Genomic DNA, 20,292 nt, shown 5'->3' with positions numbered 1-20,292 from the left:
ATAAAATTTGTAATAACTGCCTCCTAAAACTCACCAAATTTCATTTTCATAGCTCAACTGGTCTTGAGCAATAAATAAATTGGCAGTTTGAAATAAAAAGTTCAACACCCCGTATCTCCGAAACTAAGCATTTGCGGACATATGTTTGTAGAGCAAACTGGCATTAATTTTTCATGCAGAATTAGCCCTTAAAATTTTTCATACTTATTCACTAACACCCTGTATATCACTATTTTGTTTGTTGTAGCAACTATAAAAGCTATGTTTTTTTTAGGAGAAAGAATGGTGCTGCCGGCGTGGAAGTTGGGTTTCATGACATAAGAATTTGTTGTGCATAGAACACATATCGAATTTTTGCGTGCTCGATTCGTAAAATAAAGTAGCATCAAACTAGTATTTGTAAGAATGGGAAGTACATCGTCAAAATTTAAGAAATACATGCAGCATGGAGACGAGTTTGCAGCTATGCAAATCTACCAGAGTTCGCCTGAATTAAGAAAAAACTTAGATCCAAACTCTAGCTACGGCGAAAGCCATAACCATAACACTGCACTACATTATGCTGCTAAACATGGTATGTAATCATTTAGTGTCGAATTTATAACACTAATTTATTATAATTTTTTTTTATGTTTTTGTATAACTACAGTCAATGAGAGCAAAAATAGAATAAAATGCTAAAAAACCAGTCGAAAACTAGTTCTGTGATTGTAATGTAGCCCTTTTTAGGGATTTTGAATATACCTTTTATAAAGGATTTTACTATTTCTTGTATTACATGGTATACAGCCAACTACAGGAAAACTTTTTCCTTGTGGATTTTCAAAAACAGGATATATTACCTCCGAATTCTATCCTATTTCATTGATCTTAATGAAATTTTGGGAATAGCATTTACTCATCTAGTTATTCAAATTCTATCCTATGCCGATGTGCGCTTTTATCTTAGGGGTGGTTCCTACCCCTTCTCGCAGATGAAATTTTTTTGGTCAAAATAACCAAGTGACTAGAAAACCTAATTCTAAGGAAAAAGTGTTTTATAACTTTTTTTAACTCAATACTTTTTGAGTTATTCGTGGTTGAAAATTTGCCATTTTCATTGAAAAATGTGACCTTTTCGGACGGTTTTTTGCGAATATCTTAAAAATCATGCAACTAACGAAAAAAAACTATATAGCACTATATTATAACTTATGAATAATCAAACAGATTGCTTTCTCCATAAATCTTCTAGTTATAATACAAAAAGAGATATGGTAGGTGAAATGAAAACTTTTTTTGTGCATGCTCAAATAACAGAGAAATGGTCGATTTTAAGGGTATAATGCTATTAATATATTTTATAATGCTTGAAAAGACCTTTAATACGGGCACTATTAAATCTCTATTCCATTCAAACTAAGCGAGATATAGTGCAAAATAAAAATTGATGGCTAATTTATTTTAAGATAAAATGCGAAGTATATTTAACCCCTCATCCATCAGATTTAAATGCATCATTTTACTTCTACAATACCTTTAACTATAGTGGTATTTCTGTGATCGAATTGTTGGATGGGTTTAAAATGCATGGCTTTTCAAAAAAAAAAGATCAAATTATAGAGCACATTTTTAAAGTTTCTTAAAAATCTTCCTTTCTCTCCTTGTAACTCAAAAATTATAAAGAGATACAATAACGAAAGACCAAGCAAAATTTTTTTTCAAAAAAACCCTACATTTTTGTGCTGTATCTCTTTTCCTATCTCGTATCATTTTCGAGTTACATGAAGAAAAAGAAGATTTTTAAGAAAATTTAAAAATGCGTTCTAAAATTTGACCTTATTTTATTCAAAACCGGTTATTTTAAACCCGTCCAACTTTTTAGCCATAAAAATAACACTATAATAAAAGGTATTGTAAAAGGAAAATGATGAATTTAGATTCAGGTGGATGATTGGTTAATCATTTTTCCTTAATATTAGTCATCAATTTTTTTTGCACCATATCTCGCTTATTTTGAATGTAATCGACATAAATATAATAGTGCTCATTTTAGAGGTCTTTTCAAGCACTACAAAAGATGTCTGTAGCATTATACCCCTAAAATCAACCATTTCTGTGTTATTTTAAGTTGAATACACCGATTTGAGGATGCACCAAAAAAAATTTTTCACCTACCATATCTCTTTTTGTATTATAACTAGAAGATTTATGAAGAAAAGAATCCCTTTAATTTTTCATATGCTATAAAAAATTTTTATACAGTTTTTTTCGTTAGATGCACACTTTTTAAGGAATTCGCAAAAAACCGTCCGAAAACGTGTCATTTTTAAATGAAAATGGCAAACTTTCAACCACGAATTACTCAAAACGTATTGAGATTTAAAAAATATATTAAAGAACAGTCTTTGCTTAGAATTAGGTTCTCTAGCCAGTTACATACGTGGTTATTTTTAGCAAGAAATTTTCCACCCCGAGAAGGGATTGGAACCACCCCCAAGATAAAAAGCGCTATAGAATACAGGGTGAGTCATGAGGAACTGTACACACTCCTACCTCATATAGAGGCTCCTATGGGGAATAACAAATGACCATTAAAAAGTGTCTGCCCCCCTTGTTTAATAATATACAGGGCGAGTTTCGCATTTTGACAGAAATTTTATATTCGTCATAATTTTTGAACGGTCAGATCTATGTGTCTCTTACTTTTGTCAATCGTTATACTATTACCACCTAATCAACTGATTGATTCAAACTAGAAAAAAATCATGTCCGGCTTTAAAAAATTAGTTTGTTTGGGTCTTGGAAAAAATTTCAGCCTGTATACGCTTTTTGAAAACTCTAATATGAATTTTCCTAACTAGACAATTAGGCAATTAAAATGGCATATTTATTTTTTTCCCCACACGATTACTTAATTTTTTATAAAAAAATCAAATTTGAGTATGAATTAAAAGTTTGGTAAAGTAAACCATAGATTTAAAAAAGTTAACTTTTATTACAAAAATTAATTTTTTTTAACAAATATTTGATTTATGTTACCACCCAATCAACTGATTTATTCAAACTAGAAAAAAATCAGCTCCGGCTTTAAAAAATTAGTTCGTTTGGGTCTTTGAAAAAATTTCACCACGTATACGCTTTTTGAAAACTCTAATATGAATTTTACAAATTAGACAAATAGGCAATTAAAATGGCATATTTATTTTTTTCCCCAAATGATTAATTTTTTTGTAAAAAAATCAAATTTGAATATGAATAATAATTAAAAGTTTGGTAAAGTGAACCCTGGATTTAAAAAAATTTACTTTTATTACAAAAATTTATTTTTTTTTGAACAAATATTTAATTTACAAAATACAATCAACTGATTTATTCAAACTAGAAAAAAATCAGGCCCGGATTTAACAAATTATTTCGTTTTGGTCTTAGAAAAAATTTCACTCTATATACGCTTTTTGAAAACTCTAATATGAATTTTACAAATTAGACAAATAGGCAATTAAAATGGCATATTTATTTTTTCCCACACGATTATTTAATTTTTTATTAAAAAATAAAATTTTTCAAAATCGGAATTTTAACCTAAGAATGAAAAAAAAAAGATGAAATCACGGTTTAACTCGCTACAACGTACCATTAAATTTTTTTTTTCTGAAATTTTTACAGCTCATACCTTTTACCATTGTGAAGACTATGACAATTGTTGTAGACTTTCAGTCTTCTTGTCGTAAAAGTTATGAATTTTTAAAAATAAAATGTGCAGATTCGTGAATTGCAAAGATAAATCGCAAAAATTAAGTGAAAAAATTTAAAATTTATCTATTTGATCACGTCTATGTTAAACTATAGAGTCCAAAGAGAAGTGTTATGGGGAGTTTTAGATATAGACGTGTTATAGAAAAAAAATGGTGAAACTTTTAATTTTAAGAAAAACGTTGTTTTTTTTTTATTTTTATGGTAAAATTGCGATTTTGACAAATTTGATTTTTTAATAAAAAATTAAGTAATCGTGTGGGAAAAAAATAAATATGCCATTTTACTTGCCTATTTGTCGCCAAAGTTATAATAATTTTTGGATCTCTTACAGAAAATATTGAATTTTCGCGGTTTTTTCGTAGATAGTGTGTTGGTTTGTGTTCCCGTTTGGTTTTTTAATTTGTTATTTGCAGTTTAGAATAGTCTACTGACAATTTAGTTCTTCTGATTAGGTAAGGTATTGGAAATTTTATTATACTATAGTATTAAGGTAATATGGACGATAAAATAGGCGGGGATCAGCCCCGCCTAAAGAGGATCCACCTGATAGAAGCTTATGAACTCAGAAATGGATATAACAAAAAATAATGGTAAAGTTTATGATATCCAGAACAGGTATGCAGCAATAGATATAGGTCCCTTTTATGTCATTGTTGAACCAGTAGATAATAGCTATCGTTTATCACCAGTAAAAGTAGGTCATTTTCTTTTTAATAATTCTAATTTTAAAAACGAGGTTGTTGACATTAAATTAATAGGTAGAAACAAAGTAAAAGTTATATTTAAAACATTCCATACAGCAAATAAAATCATTGAACATGAGGTTATTAAAAAAAATAATTTAATTGCTTACATACCTATGTTTTTTAATCACAAGAAGGGTATAATCAAAGAAATTGACACATTTTTAACTGACAAATATATATTAGATAATATTGAGAGCGAAAGAAAAGTAGTACAGGTAAAAAGAATGACGAAGAAAATACTAGGCCCAGATAAGGAGGTACAATATGTACCTAGACAAATGCTTATCGTGACATTTTTAGGTAATAATTTACCACAATATGTAAAAATAAATTTGGTCAGGTTTGTAGTAGAACCACATGTTTATCCAGTGGTCCAGTGTTTCAAATGTATAAGGTATGGACACACAGCAAAGTACTGTAGAAGTACCACAAATAAATGTAAACGATGTGGCCAAATACACGAAAATGCAGACACTCAAGAATGCACAAAAGAAGAATATTGCATACATTGTGAAACAAATGGACATCAGTCTATTTCCAAACATTGTCCCAAATATTTGCAGCAGGTAAATATAAAAAAGATTATGTCACAAAAAAATTTATCTTTTAAGGAAGCGGAATTGTTAGAAAAAAATTGCAGTTACTCTAAAGTAACTTCTAATAATAGATTTGATGTATTGAACAATTTGGAAAATTTTTCACAAATGAGTCAAATTGACAACTCTGACATATCATCTACGCCAACCAGTTCAAATAAAAATTGGGTACCACGACCACAATCACAACCAAAAAAGCGTAAAGCTATTTCACCGATTATTATAGAAGAAACACCAAATTTTCAAAACAAAATTAAAATAAATAATTCAATCTTACCTAATCCGCACAGAGAAGACTTTCAGATATACAAGGAAAAATTAGAAATGATAGTAATGCAAAAACTACCTATAATATTCGAAAATATATATAAAAAACTTAATTTAGATGTCACAGAAATGCAGGTTATAAAAGAGACACAAAATGAACTAAAAAATTTATTAGAATCTATTCAACAAGGCGCTGGAAATCAAGAAAATGAATAAGGAGTTTAATATATTACAGTGGAATGCAAAGTCTATAATAAAAAATAAAGCAAATCTCTTAAATCGTATAAACCAAACACAAAACGTTGATTTAATTGCACTAAATGAAACTTGGTTATCACCTAACCAAAGTTTTAGATTAAATAATTATAATTTTATAAATAAAAGTAGAGCAGATGGATATGGTGGCGTAGGAATACTTATAAAAGATCATTTTTGTTATTCTGAAATAAAATTTAGAAACAACTTTAATACAAAAATAGAAATTTGTGCAATATATATAGAAGACCTCAAAATATCAATCATATGTATATATAAACCACCAAATGTACAAGCTACAAAAAATGATTGGACGAACATATTTACACAAATACAAGGAGAAAGTATAATTTGTGGGGACTTCAATGCACATCATAGCATATGGGGCTCGGTGCACGACAATATTCAAGGTAAAAATTTAGCAGACGCTCTAGAAAATCTCAATTTTATTGTTTTAAATGATGGTAGACCTACAAAAATTACTAGACCAAATGAAAATCCTTCTCCAGTGGATCTAACACTTACTTCACCAAGCTTGATCGGTTACATAGGATGGAATCCTTTAGATGATACGCTAGGCTCAGACCACTTTCCCATAAGTACAATCTTAACAAGGAGATATAATAACAGCATAACACAACCAAGTAGAAAATGGATTGAATCTTCGGCCAGCTGGGAAAACTATCAAAATATTTTAACACACAACATGGAAAATGAAAGTATTACTTCCACTGAAGACAATTTTGAACAGTTAGTCTCTAATATTAATAAAGCAGCTTGTGAGGCAATGAAATGCCGCACAGCCACTAGTAAGAAAAACACAAGACCAGTGTGGTGGGATAGAGATTGCGACGAGAAAGTGAGAGATAGAAAAGACGCTTTAAAGAAGTATAATAGAGTATCAAATTTTCAAAATTATATAGATCTACGCAAAATACAAGCACAGTGTAAACTACTATTCAAACAAAAACAAAAAAAAATGTTGGGTAGAATTTATCAATCAACTAAATAAAAACACACCAATATCAAAAATTTGGAATTTTATTAAAAAAATATCAAATAAGAATAACACTCACAAAAAACCTCCACTAACGCAATCAATTATTGAGGAATTATTAGATACATATGCACCAACTTATGTACCAAATATATTAAAGACTATTGATAATAATATGCATGTAATAGATTGCAATGAGCTTCAAATTCCGTTTGATCTTGAAGATTTGGAGGTTGCAATGAAAACAGCGAAGAATACTACTACTGGATATGATTTTATTACCTATGAATTAATTTATAATTTACCCATAATAGCTAAGGAGCAATTAATTAAAGTTTTCAATAGTTGGTGGGTAGGAGAGCAATACATAGATCATTTTAAAAAATATATCATACAACCATTATTAAAAGCTAATAAAGACAAAAATTTATCCAAGTCATATCGACCAGTTTCTTTAATGTCATGTATAAGTAAAACCTTTGAAAGATTAATAAAAGCTCGATTAGAATGGTTTTTAGAATCAAATTGTATTTTACCTAGTACACAGTATGGATTTCGCCGAGGTCTTGGATCATTGGATGTAGTAACAAAGCTAGTTACAGATATACAAATTGCGCTGTCTAAAAATGAGTACCTAGTTTGTTTGTTTCTGGATATAAAAGGAGCTTATGATTCAGTAGATCTTAACATACTGAAATATAAAATGTGTTCACTTGGTTTCAATAATGAAATCTGTAATAATATATTAAATCTATATACTAATAGAACAGTATGGTTAAAAGATCATAGACATATACTACACGGACCAAGAGTTGTAAATCAAGGTCTGCCACAGGATTCAGTATTAAGTCCAACATTATTCAACTTATATTCTGCTAGTATTCATAGTTTGTTTGACGAAAATATTAAATGTTTACAATATGCAGATGATATCTGTATATACTCCACCCAAAAAACCTACGACGACTGTCTACGATCATTGAGGCATATAGTTGAAATTATTATACAATGGACAAATGAAAATAATATGACAATGTCCACAGAAAAATCCAATATTATGTTTTTCACCAGGCATAAGTTGCGCGCACCGGGAAACGTAACCTCGAGTGGGCGTACTATACCAGTGGTGAATCAGTATAAGTATCTAGGGATAGTACTAGATAATAAACTTCTGTGGACTAAACATATTCAATACATCAAAGGTAAGTGTGAAAAAAAAAATAAATATACTAAGGTGTATTACCAACAGAAAATGGGGTGCAGATCCCAAAACAGCTTTATTGTTCTACAATGCTTGTATTCGGTCAGTCGTGGACTATGGGTGTTGGATATATGGATCAGCAAGCAATACGAACTTAAAAATTTTAGATCGGATACAATACAGATGCTTGAGAATATGTTTAAGTGCAATGGTATCCACTCCAATAAACGTTATGCTAGCAGAGTGTAATGAAATCCCATTAAATTTACGTAGACAATTTTTAGCTCAAAAATACTGCATAAAGCTAAGAAACACTGAGTCAGACCTTTTAACAAATCTGGCTTTATTAAACATGGAAAACTTAACTAGTAAATATTGGAGAATAAAAAATTCACCACCACTAACAGACGCATTCAGTGAAACCAGGAATTATACAGATTTACACAAGAGTAAATTATTACCAATTTATAAATTTCCGTATAAAACTTTGATAAAAAAACCCAGAATCATAATTCCTAAATATACAGAATCAAATCATTTAAATAATATTTTAGTAAAATCTATACTGAGCGACTTTGTGGATTACACAGTAATTTATACAGACGGTTCTAAAAATCAAACAGGAGTAGGATGTGCTATGTATGTGCAAAATACCCATCAATATAATAATTACAAATTATCTAGTATAAGTAGTATTTTTACAGCTGAGATTATAGCCATCGAAAAAGCTCTAGAATGGATCAAAGAGAATAATATTGAAAAAGCTGTGATAATAACAGACTCCAGATCTGCAATATATGCAATTGAAAATACTGATTTTAGTTCATACAAATCAAAAATTTTATGTAATATAAAAAATAATTTGTCTAAAGTGGAAGTAGTATTTATATGGGCAAAAGGGCATGTCGGTATACTGGGTAATGAGAAAGTGGATGAGTTGGCCAAAGATGCAATAAAAAAAGGTGAGATACTAACTCACATCTTATCGACAGATGCAATAAATGACGTCAAAGTTAGAATAAATAAAATATGGAAAAAAGAATGGAAAAATATTACAAGCATGTCAAAAAATTTATATTTTTCTTTACATCAAGAACTTCCTCCGCCACCTGAATACATATTTAAATATAACCTGCCAAATACTAAACTAATAAATTGAGGTAAAAATAAAATAAAAATCTGTGGCTAACGGACTCGCATCCAAGCCATTTTTTCACATACACACACACATACACACTTGCCTATTTGTCTAATTTGTAAAATTAATATTAGATTTTTCAAAAAGCGTATACAGGGTGAAATTTTTTCTAAGACCCAAACGAACTAATATTTTAAAAGCCGGACCTGATTTTTTCTAGTTTGAATAAATCAGTTGATTAGGTTGTAATAGTGTAACGACTGACCAAAATAAGAGACACATCGATCTGACCGTTCAAAAATTATGACGAATATAAATTTCTGTCAAAATGCGAAACTCGCCCTGTATATTATTAAACGATGGGAGCAGATACTTTTTAATGGTCATTTGTCATTCCCCATAATAGGGGCCTCTATACGAGGTAGGAGTATGTACAATTCCACATGACTGACCCTGTATATGGTAACTTTCTTTAGCTATTCCCTACTTACAGTGAAAATGTCAAGTAAATTGATGCAGTAGGATGGAATTCGGAGCAAAATACCCTCACTGACTGCACTATACATAAATTTTCAAAAGTTTTCATTTATTCCATTCCTATTTCATAATATTTTTATTTACAAATTGATTAATAGTTTGTTAGTCTTAAAAAAGATGAAGAGGTGAATATAAAAAAAGTTAATAAGCATTTAAATATTAAGTTAAAATTTTAAATATTGAATTACTTCTTTTCAGGGTTTGAAGGGTTTTCAGCCATAACTTTTTGGTGGCTCACGCATGCATGCTATTGCCTTAACACTGATGATGGATTACCTATTAATCCGAAAACGTTTTGTTTTGTGATGTAACCCTTATTATATACCTTTTATAAGGGATTTTGTATTTTTTTCTTTTTTAAGCTTTCCTTCTTGTCCCTTCCCATAAGATCTGTTTCACCTGCATGTGCTACTAGTTGTGTTGAGGAGTGGCCTATATTTCGTTTATTTCCACTGGCCTTGACTGTTCGTTCTACTGCTATGTTGAATTAGTGGATAGGAAATCGCGTTGTCGCACTCCTATGCACACTAGTGTCGCACACTAATTAACTTCTGTTGTTACTTTAGCTCGATATCCACCCAAAGCCATTTTTATTAATCTGATTATCTTTGCTGGTATATCTTGATTTTTCATTTCAATAAATATGTTATTTTTTCCTATACAGTCAAATGCTTGTCTGAAGTCTACGAAGAGGGTGTGGAGTTTTATGTTGTATTCGTGGCATTTCTCGATTGTTTGTGGAATTATGTAGATCGCATCTGTACTGGATCTGGCTTCTATCTATCCTTGCTGGTAGTCCTCAATTTTTTTCTGTGTGAACTGAGTGAGTTTTTGTCTTATAAGGGGTTGTAGAATTTTGTTTGTTGTACCTAGTGGAGATATTCCTCTATAGTTGTTACAGTCCGTTACTTCTCCTTTTCTAAATGCTCGTATAGTTCTACCTTTTTTCAATCCTCTGACATTTCTTTTGCTTCCCATACTCTAACTATTAGGTTAGAGATGCATATTAAGAAGTTTTCCCCTTCGTTTTTAATCAGCTCGTTGGGAGTTTCATCTGGGCCAGGTGTTTTGGTCAGTTTCATTTTTTTAATGGTTTATAAAAGTATTCATCATACATGTTAGTATTGCTATTTTATTATCTCTTACGTATGTCTTACATTGCGTATTCTTCTTCTTCAGGGCTTTCTTTGCATTTATCTAGTTCTGTAAAGTTTGTTTTCCATAATCCATGGTCAATTTTAACCACTGGTCTGATTTTCCTTTGTTGAGCTCTTAGGTATCCAAATAGTTTAGCGCTGTCGTTACTTATTTCTTCTGTCTGTGTACAAGTGTACACGCTTGCTCCTCTATATGATCTGCCGTCAAGTTTGTGCTGATAATGTAATTGTTTAATATTGCTACTAGGTGGCATAATTTTCTTCTGTTATCGTTGGTCTCGTCAAGAATAATTTCTTTCCCTGCTACTTCCCTATTCTGCTTTTCTTTTCCTACTTTTGCATTGAAGTCACCAACTATTAGTACTATGTCATTTTTGGGTAATCTTTTATATAATCCTTTTTATAGCAAATAGAGTAATGTAAATAATGATCACAAGACAACCTAACCATAATCCATGTCATTTCAATGGACTTGGTACAATTAATGAAATAAAAAGATCATGAAATAGCTTTGAACTGGATTAAAAGTATTTATAAATAAAAGAAATTACTAAGACAATGACATTTTAAAAACAATTATTACTGCAAAACTTCCTGAATATAAACTACATTCAGGCCTTTCCAAAAAATACTTTCTAAACAAAAGAATGCCTACCAATTTTGTTATAACGGAATGCTTGCAGAAGATATATGTAGCTATCATGAAAAGAAAAAGAGAAAAAAAAAATAAAAGATAGCACAAATAAAAAAAATAAACTATAAATAAAATAAAATAAAAAGTTACTGTTAAATCGGGTTTATGTCTTAGCATAAAAAATATACCTGTATAAAAAAAAATAAAAAAAACACAGTAAAAAACTTCTCAAGTTTCTATTGTAAAATAGAAAATGCAATACAAAGTCTTTAAATGTAGGTATGTAGATACTAAGCCTATCTTTTTTAAAAGAGAACTCAAAACAAATTGACTGTAATAAAACAACAACACATGCAAAGTTAATAATATTTACAGATTATTCCAAACCCTTTTTTGAGTGCGTCATAATTTGTCGAATTCGATCTAACGCATAAGCTCGGAAGTGACAGAAAAAACGTACATCCGTGATTATTATACATAGAACTTTGAAAATTATGTATTTGTTGAAGGGCATTTCCATATTAGCTACTTATACTACTTATAGATGTATAATTGGTTGACCATTAAAATACTCTAAATGGATAACCAAAAAGATAATTTGAAACAAAAGTAATCTATCCTGACAGTACTTACACAACGTTAACGGATAAAAAGACAATTGTAGTTCTAGGTTAGAAATTTGTCAACGACGTAAATATGACTATTTTATGTCATTGTTATATTCGGACATTGTATAGTAAAATTGTATGGTATATTTATTTATTTATTTCTAAACATATTTTCAATATTAATATTCTGGCAAACATTTATATAAAATATTGATATTTATAAATATAAACAAAAATATAAATATTCTGACAACTGTCAGGTTGAACTAAAATGCCATGCGGAGATTCGCGACATCCTTTAAAACCTTATATGACGTCAACATTAATGACACACTGAAAAAAGGGTTTGTGATCAACTGTATATTATTTTCTGTTGTATAATATTGTTTTGTTTTTTTTTTCAGGTATGAAACATCTACTTCGCACCTTTTTAAACGATTTGGGTGGTAACCCCAATAAGAAAAATGGTCTAAATGAAACGGTCTTACATTCTGCGTGTCAACTAGAGCAAACTAAAAGCTTCAGTGCACAAGAAAGAAGAGCAGCATGTGTACACTTACTTCTTTATTGGAAGGGAGTTGTATTAAATAATGGGGTACGCGAGAAAATGGACTTAAGTGCTCAAGATAAAGTAAGTACGATATCAGTTATAAGTATGAAAGTCTTTAGTAAAATAGTTTAATGAAATTGGTGTAGTAGAAGGAAAGGTTTATTCAAATGATGACGTATACAACATGCAACAACTGAAGACATATCTTTAGATATTTGTGTAGTGTTAAAAGAAGGTACGCATTTAAGTGGTAAACAAAAATAGGACACTTTAGAAATCATAAAGTAAATTCGCTAACAACAAATGCTTAAAATGTTTTCCGTTTACTCCAATACAACAAGCCATGCAACCTTTAAAACTTTGCAATCCAGTTTGCACCATGCGGTATTGTTCAATTCTTCTTATCTCTGGGGTAATTATATTTTTTAATTCCTGAATATTGGCAGGTTCTGTTTTATAAATGATATAAATGATATACCGATTTTAATGCGTAATTAAGAAGAATAGAACATAATGTGCTTCATTGACCTGGAAAAGGCGTTTGACAGAATACGAAGAAAGGACGTATGGAACACACTAAAAGAAAGGGGAGCCGACAGACACATAATAGAAGTAATAAAGGGCATGTACAAAAATAATACAAATACAATAAGAACCAATAACGAGGAATCCAGAGAGTTTACTACAAGTCAAGGCGTCAAACAGGGATGCGTGCTGAGTCCACTGCTATTTTCAGTGGTACTGGATGAAGCGATAAAGAAAACCAAGAGATGAATGAGAAAACAAAGATTAGGATACTGGCAAATGAAACGGACTCAAATATCGGAGCTCCTATTTGCAGACGACATGGTATTGATGGCAGAAAACAGAGAAGACTTACAGAAAAATCTTGAAATCCTAGAAGAGGAACTATCAAACATAAATGTGAAAATTAATACAGAGAAAACAAAAACAATGACAATTTCAAATACGAGGAAGACACACGCAATCGAATTCGACGGGAAACAACTAGAACAAGTGGAACATTTTAAATACCTAGGAGTAATAATCGAATCAAATGCTAAACAAGACATGGAAATAAACGAGAGGATGGGACGAACAGGAAGCTTATTTAACTCTATGGAAACAACATTTTTTAGGAAAAAAAGAGATCAGTAGTTAGACCAAGAGTCATGTATAGCAGCGAGACATGGACATTGACGGGGAGACAAAATTCCAGAGTAAATGCTATGGAAATGAGGTTCCTGAAGAAAATAGTAAACAGAAAAAGGACAGACAAAATACGAAACGAAACAATCAGAAAAAACATAAAACTAGAACCAATCAAAGAAAAAATAGTAGAGGGACAACTTAGATGGTTCGGGCACGTGTGTAGAATGTCGAACAAGAGTGTTCGAAATGAGAGTCCAGGGGAAAATCAAAAGAGGAAGACCAACAGTTATGGTGGTAGATGAAATCAGGAAAGAAGCCGAGAAGAAGGGATTGACATTGGAAATTGTAGCAAACCTAACTCAAGATATCGGAAAGCATGGAGACTACAATTCCAAACTCAACTCCACCAGCCTTACACCTAAAGATAGAAAGGTTAGGACTAAGTAAGTAAGTAAGTTTGATTTTTGTGGAATGACAATATTAAAATACAACGAAACATAGAGTAAGAAAATAATATATTATATGATAAAGATTGGTAGAAATTTTGTTGGAAATCAAATTGTGTAAATCGAACATTTTACATTTTACAATAGAATATGTGTATAATTTTTCATTACACTACTAAAATATTTACACTTAAGTACCTGTTTAGCGGCTTTTAAAAACTATTTAAAAAGTCACTACAAGTATAAATTTCATTTTGTCTCTGTTCTCACAACAATAAAAACTAAAACACCAACTTACCAATTATTAATACGTTGACGGATAGTGCGTCAAATGTGTAAGCAAGTGTTGTGACACTATATGTATTTTGCAAAGTAGAATATGGAAAATGCAACGTCTACATACGTTGTGCCACATTATCTCTCTCCTGTCGTTTCCCCATTACTGAGGATCGTGATATTTTCCAATATTCCTAACAATGTTTCTCCATTGGTTTCTATCTTCAGCTGCTCTAAGAGCTTCGCAGAATGAGTTTCCAGCTGAATGCTTTATTTGGTCAGACCATCTAGTTGGTGATCGTCCTCTTGATCTTCTCCCCGGAACGTTTGCAGAAACAATTGATCTCTCCAAACTGTCGTCACCTCTGCCAACCACGTGACCAAAGAATTGCTGAATTCGTGGCAGACATATTGTGAACAGCCTTTTTTTAATATTGAGTTGATTTAGAATGGAAACGTTTGTCCTATGAGCTGTCCAAGGTATGCGCAGCATTCTTCTCCAGCACCACATCTCAAAGGCATCAATTTTTTGGCGCTCGCATGCGCGAAGAGTCCAAGTCTCTGCTCCGTATAGAAATATGGAGAATACAAGGTCATTCACCAGTCTTATCTTGATATTTTGAAAAATAGATCTGTCTTTCCAAACTTTAGTTAGGCGACTCATCGCATTTTTTTCCATACCAATACGTCTCCGAACTTCTGCTTCACAGTTACCATCGTTAGTTATACTAGATCCGAAATAGACAAAGGTGTTTACTATCTGGTATTCCTGTAATATGTTAGTCAGTTGAATAGTGTCAAATCTGTCGACCAACTTTATTGCTTTCGTACTCAACTCTTCGCAAAGGATCAAACATTTCTTGCTCATTTGCTGCTATAAGTGTAGTGTCATCAGCAAATCTTAAATTGGAGATTTTCTTACCAGCTACTGTTACTCCACCGGCCCATCATTCTAAAACCATCCTCATGGCATGTTCACCACAAATGATAAATAAGTCAGGTGACAACACGCATTCTTGTCTAACACCTCTCTCGCTCTTGAATTGGTTTGAGAACTTCTGATCTAGTCGTACTGTCGCTACATTAGACTGGTACAGATTTTTAATAAGTGTCACCAGGTGCATTGGTGTGCCTATTTCTATTATTGACCACAGATTTATCCAGCTTAAACAATGAAATGCCTTTTGGTAGTCAACGAAGCATATAATCATAGGTATTTGAAATTCTCTAGACTTTTCAATGAGTTGTCTCAGGTTCAGGATTTGTTCCCTTGTACCTTTACCCTTTACAAATCCTGCTTGTTTCTGAGGTATTTGGTAATGTAGATAGGTTTTTAATCTGTTTTTGATGATATGCAACAAGATTTTACTAGCATGTGTTATTAGTGACAGTGTGCGTTAGTTTTCACATCTGGTAGTAGTTCCTTTTTTGTGTAGTTGGATATAAATTGAGGTACACCAATCAGATGGCCATTTTCCTGAATTCCAAACAGCGACACAGATAGAATGGATGATGTGTAATCCTTTGTCACCTAGTAACTGTAGTATTTCATATGGTATTGAATCAATGCCTGGGGATTTATTTCTCTTTAGTGATTTAATTGCATCTTTGACTTCAGCGAGTAAGACAGTAGGTTCTCTAGGGTAGTCAGAAGGCCACTGATTTTCTGATGATACCTCGTTATTTTTATATAGCTCGCCACAGTAGTTTCGCCATGTTTCCAATATTTCATCAGTATCGGTCTTTAAATTACCTTCCTTATCTATTACAGACCACGTTTGAGGTTTAAATTCTCTGGTAAGGAGTTTGATCTTCTGGAATAAGTCCCTCGGTTCATTTCGACAGCTATGTTCCTCTATCTCTCTGCATATTTGAGAGATGTAATCAGCTTTATCTTTGCGGCACTGTTTTCTGATTTCTCTCGATAACGCTCTGTATTCATCGTGTGTTCCGTATCTAGTTTTATCTTCTTTTCTGCGTTGAATCACAGTCCACGTATTATCGGATATCCATGGCTTACGGCCAGTGGAAACCGCTGTCTCACAGTCTTTTGCAGCCTCGATTAGCTTATCTTTGAGATAGATGTCCTCTCAGGGTCACTATCTACTTGGTCTAAAGAAAGAGCATCTTCTAGGTTTTGTTGGATGTCATTGATTTTTTTTTTGCCACATTACGTTAAGGTGATACAGTAGCGATCAACAGGTAGCAAAAACGCGTTCCAAGATTGCGGCTGTAATTTCGAATATTTTTTTCGAGATATTTGGCACACGTATTCGTAATATAATAAAGAATGTCGGTACAGAGCCCAATTTGAAAAATATATTAATATATAATAATAAAATATTATATAATAATTAATAAGAAGGATAATCTAAAATTTCTTCTAGAAGACTTTTAAATTGTTGAGAGCTTAGTGTATGATCTTCCAACCAATGATCGAACCAGCCTGTATAAAACTCCATAGTCATAGTGGGTTTGTTATGTTGTAATTGGTTAAGCTTGTCTAGTTGCCACTTTGGATTAGAATTAAAATTGGCAGTTTGTAAAATACCCGGAATAGCACCGCGTCCATTTACACTACGTGAATCAGAAGTAAAGTACAATTCAATGAGATTATTGTCTTCAAAAATTTGTTGAATGTATTTTAGGTATTCAACATCACCATTTCCAGTATTTCCATATTCATTTTCAATTTGAAATCCGATAATTGGGCCTCCCATTTGAAATTGTAAAAGAGCTAATAATGGTAACAAAATGTTAAAATATCTCTTAACGTAACTTAAGTAATTTTGATCTTTGGAGTTTCTCACTGATGAAGTGTTTCTTAGTATCCAGCTAGGTAATCCTCCAAATTCCCATTCTGAGAATATGTACGGACCTGGTCGAATAAGAGCAAAGAGATCCTCCTCTTTCGCGAATTTCAGAAATTCTTCTACATGAAGAAAATCCTCAAAGTCTGAGCCACCATTTCCAAAATCATATACACCTAAAAATATTAACAACATAATATAGTAATAGATATTTTGTTTGTCTGTTATAAAATACAGGGTGTTTGGTAAAGAATGAGCCATAGCTTAATTTTAGATTTCTGAGGTTAAAATAGGTCGATTTAAGCTAACTTACCTTAGTACAAAAGTTGATAATAAATTAAACACTGGGTGCCAAAGTTAAACTTTTATTTTATTTATTTTTAAATATTTCCTGACAGGCATGGGACAACAACACGAAATTTGGTGAGTGGTGCTAGTATTGTACAATCTACTAAATTATGTTAAACACACGTTTCTGGCTACTACCAGAGGCGTACGGCGGGCGACCGTGAATGGTTGACCCTTCCCAAATTCTACGTCACTGGCGGAATTGCTATTTTATTTGCAATTTTTTGATTCTCCAATACTTTCTATGTAAAAAACATACTGTTTATTCGTAACGATAAAGCCATAGTAATGATAGTTTTCGAGATATTTGAAGCTAAAAACGAAGGAGCCTAATACATTAATCAAAATAAAAAAATATGAAAAAACATTTTTTGAGAAACGCTTTTCTTTAGCTACGAGTGCCTAAAATTAAAAATATTATAAAAAATCAACTGACAAGCAAAAAATAAAAAAAATTGAAAAATCTAACACATTCGTTAAAGAAAAGCGTGGCGCGTCTTCATCGAATAAACGGTTTTCGCCCCACGCTTTTCTTTAAGAGGAAACAGTAGCGATCAACAGGTAGCGAAAACGCGTTCCAAGATTGCGGCTGTAATTTTGAATATTTTTCGAGATATTTGGCACACGTATTCGTAATATAATAAAGAATGGCGGTACAGAGCCCAATTTGAAAAATATATTAATATGTGGAAATTACTCTGTAATTAAATAAAATATTAAAAAAACGAGCCTGTACCGCCATTAAGAAGAACAAAAAAATACACTTTCTTCAAATAATTTTTTTTATCCGATGCCTAGATTTTGTGTCATTTTCGAACTACTAAAATTTTTTATTTTATTAGTGGTTCCAAAATGACACAAAATCTAGGCATCGGATAAAAAATTGATTTGAAGAAATTGTATTTTTTTGTTCTTCTTAATGGCGGTACAGGCTCGTTTTTTTAATATTGTATTTAATTACAATTACAATTACTGATTAAGAGCACATTGGTATACGGATCCGAAACATGGAGAATAAAGGAACACCAAAAACGAAAAATAGAAACAACTAAGATGGACGCCCTAAGAAGAGCAAGTAGAACATCGAGATTGGACCGGGTTAGAAATGAGGAAGTAAAGCGAAGAATGAATTAACAGGAAACGGTTGTAGAATGCATTGAGAAGAAACAATTAACGTGGTACGGACATGTTCAGAGAATGGGGGAGGAAAGACTGCCAAAGAATATTATGAAATGGATACCTACAGAAAACAGAAAAAGAGGAAGGCCAAGAACGACATGGATAGAGGGAGTAAGACGATCAATGAGTGTACGAGGATTAGAAGATGAAAACTGCAATGATAGAAGATATTGGCAACAAGGCATCGGACAACGTCGGAGGACGTTTTGAACCCGAATATATATATATATATATATATATATATATATATATATATATATATATATATATATATATATATATATATTTAATTACAGAGTAATTTTCACATATTAATATATTTTTCAAATTGGGCTCTATACCGCCATTATATCTCGCAAAATCTCTCGCAAAAATATTCGAAATTACAGCCGCAATCTTGGAACGTGTTTTCGCTACCTGTTGATCGCTACTGTTTCCTCTTAATGGCAATTAGACTTATATAGACGTTCTGTTCGTCAACGTTTTAACAACACATTTGTTTGTCCACAGCCGCAATAATCAGTAATTTTTGAAAGGTCATTGTAATGCCCAATCAGAGTCAATATATCCGCTGTCCTGCGCGTAACACTAAAAATTAATGTTTAAAAATTTCCTGACGCCGTGCTAATTAGCCGATTTGCTAATTTCAAATAAAAGGGTGGCAACGTTGCGCTAAGGTGGCAACGTTGCGCTAAGTGTGTAAATATTAATTGTATTTTGCTCCTGCATTAAACCCGTTTTTCGCGAAATGCAGAGTAAATCAATTACAGCAAACGCATAACGTGTGAAGTTAAGTGAGTAATCTTCGCGCAGAACGAAAAATAATAAATTAAATATTGAAATTGTGCTCCTAATTGGCAAAAATCAAAGGTAAGCCTAACACATAAACAAATAAAACGTCATCGATATTACGATATTCGAAGTGGATTCTTGTTCGATTGGAACGCGGTGTTGCCAAGTCGACATGGAAGTCCTGTAACTAGGGAGGAGCGAAATAGTATATACTGCTCAATATAATTTTATCAAAGAAAAAAAGTGAGACGTTACACTGAGAAAGGTTAAGTTTCCGTGGAGATAGTCCGAACGAGACCTTTAACGCAGTAAAACGAACCAGTTGTAATGAGCAGAGAAGATAAAAAATACGAAGAGCTATTTCGAATAGAAAGTGACGGTACCACGACAGACGAAAACGACAAGAAGAGAAAAGAGGAAGAATTGGAACGTCCTTTTAACAAAAGTCGAAAAATAAGCAGATCTCTCTCCTACAGAAAGGAGAAAATGGAGGAGAATGTACAAAAAATTATGGAAATGATGGCAGGAGTAAGTTTAAAAATCGAGGAACAATCAAGAGAACTTAGCGAGATGCGTAGAGAGCAGAAAGAATATAGAGATGAAATAAGAGAGCTACGCCAGGAGAATACAACATTAAGAGCAGAAAACATGAAACTAAAACAGGCAGTTTATCAAATAGAAGAACGGCTTGAAAGTTTAGAAAATCAAAAAAGGCGGAAAAATATAATTATACAGGGTTTAAACATAGATACAAATGGCCCAGATATCATAAAACATGCAATGAAAAATTTTATGCAGACAGAATTAGAGGTAGATGTACAAATACAGAAGGCTCTGAAGTTAGGAGAAAAAGTTTGTTTGGTTG

The 20,292-nt window shown here is 32.0% G+C and overlaps 1 protein-coding gene across 1 annotated transcript in view; it reads left to right on the top strand.

The window, feature by feature from the left end:
* The first annotated feature begins 232 nt into the window (after positions 1–232).
* LOC114339207 (ankyrin repeat and IBR domain-containing protein 1-like) overlaps positions 233–20,292 on the top strand; it is a 202,730-nt gene continuing 182,670 nt past the window's right edge. Inside the window, exons 1-2 of the mRNA XM_050649788.1 lie at positions 233–574; positions 12,279–12,505. Coding sequence (XP_050505745.1) covers positions 406–574; positions 12,279–12,505 — 396 coding nt within the window. The 5' untranslated portion in view covers positions 233–405. The remainder of the gene's footprint in view (positions 575–12,278; positions 12,506–20,292) is intronic.

This window comes from Diabrotica virgifera, chromosome 4 (assembly GCF_917563875.1).
Source record: "Diabrotica virgifera virgifera chromosome 4, PGI_DIABVI_V3a".
NCBI lineage: Eukaryota > Metazoa > Arthropoda > Insecta > Coleoptera > Chrysomelidae > Diabrotica > Diabrotica virgifera.
This window is presented reverse-complemented; position numbering and strand designations above follow the sequence as displayed.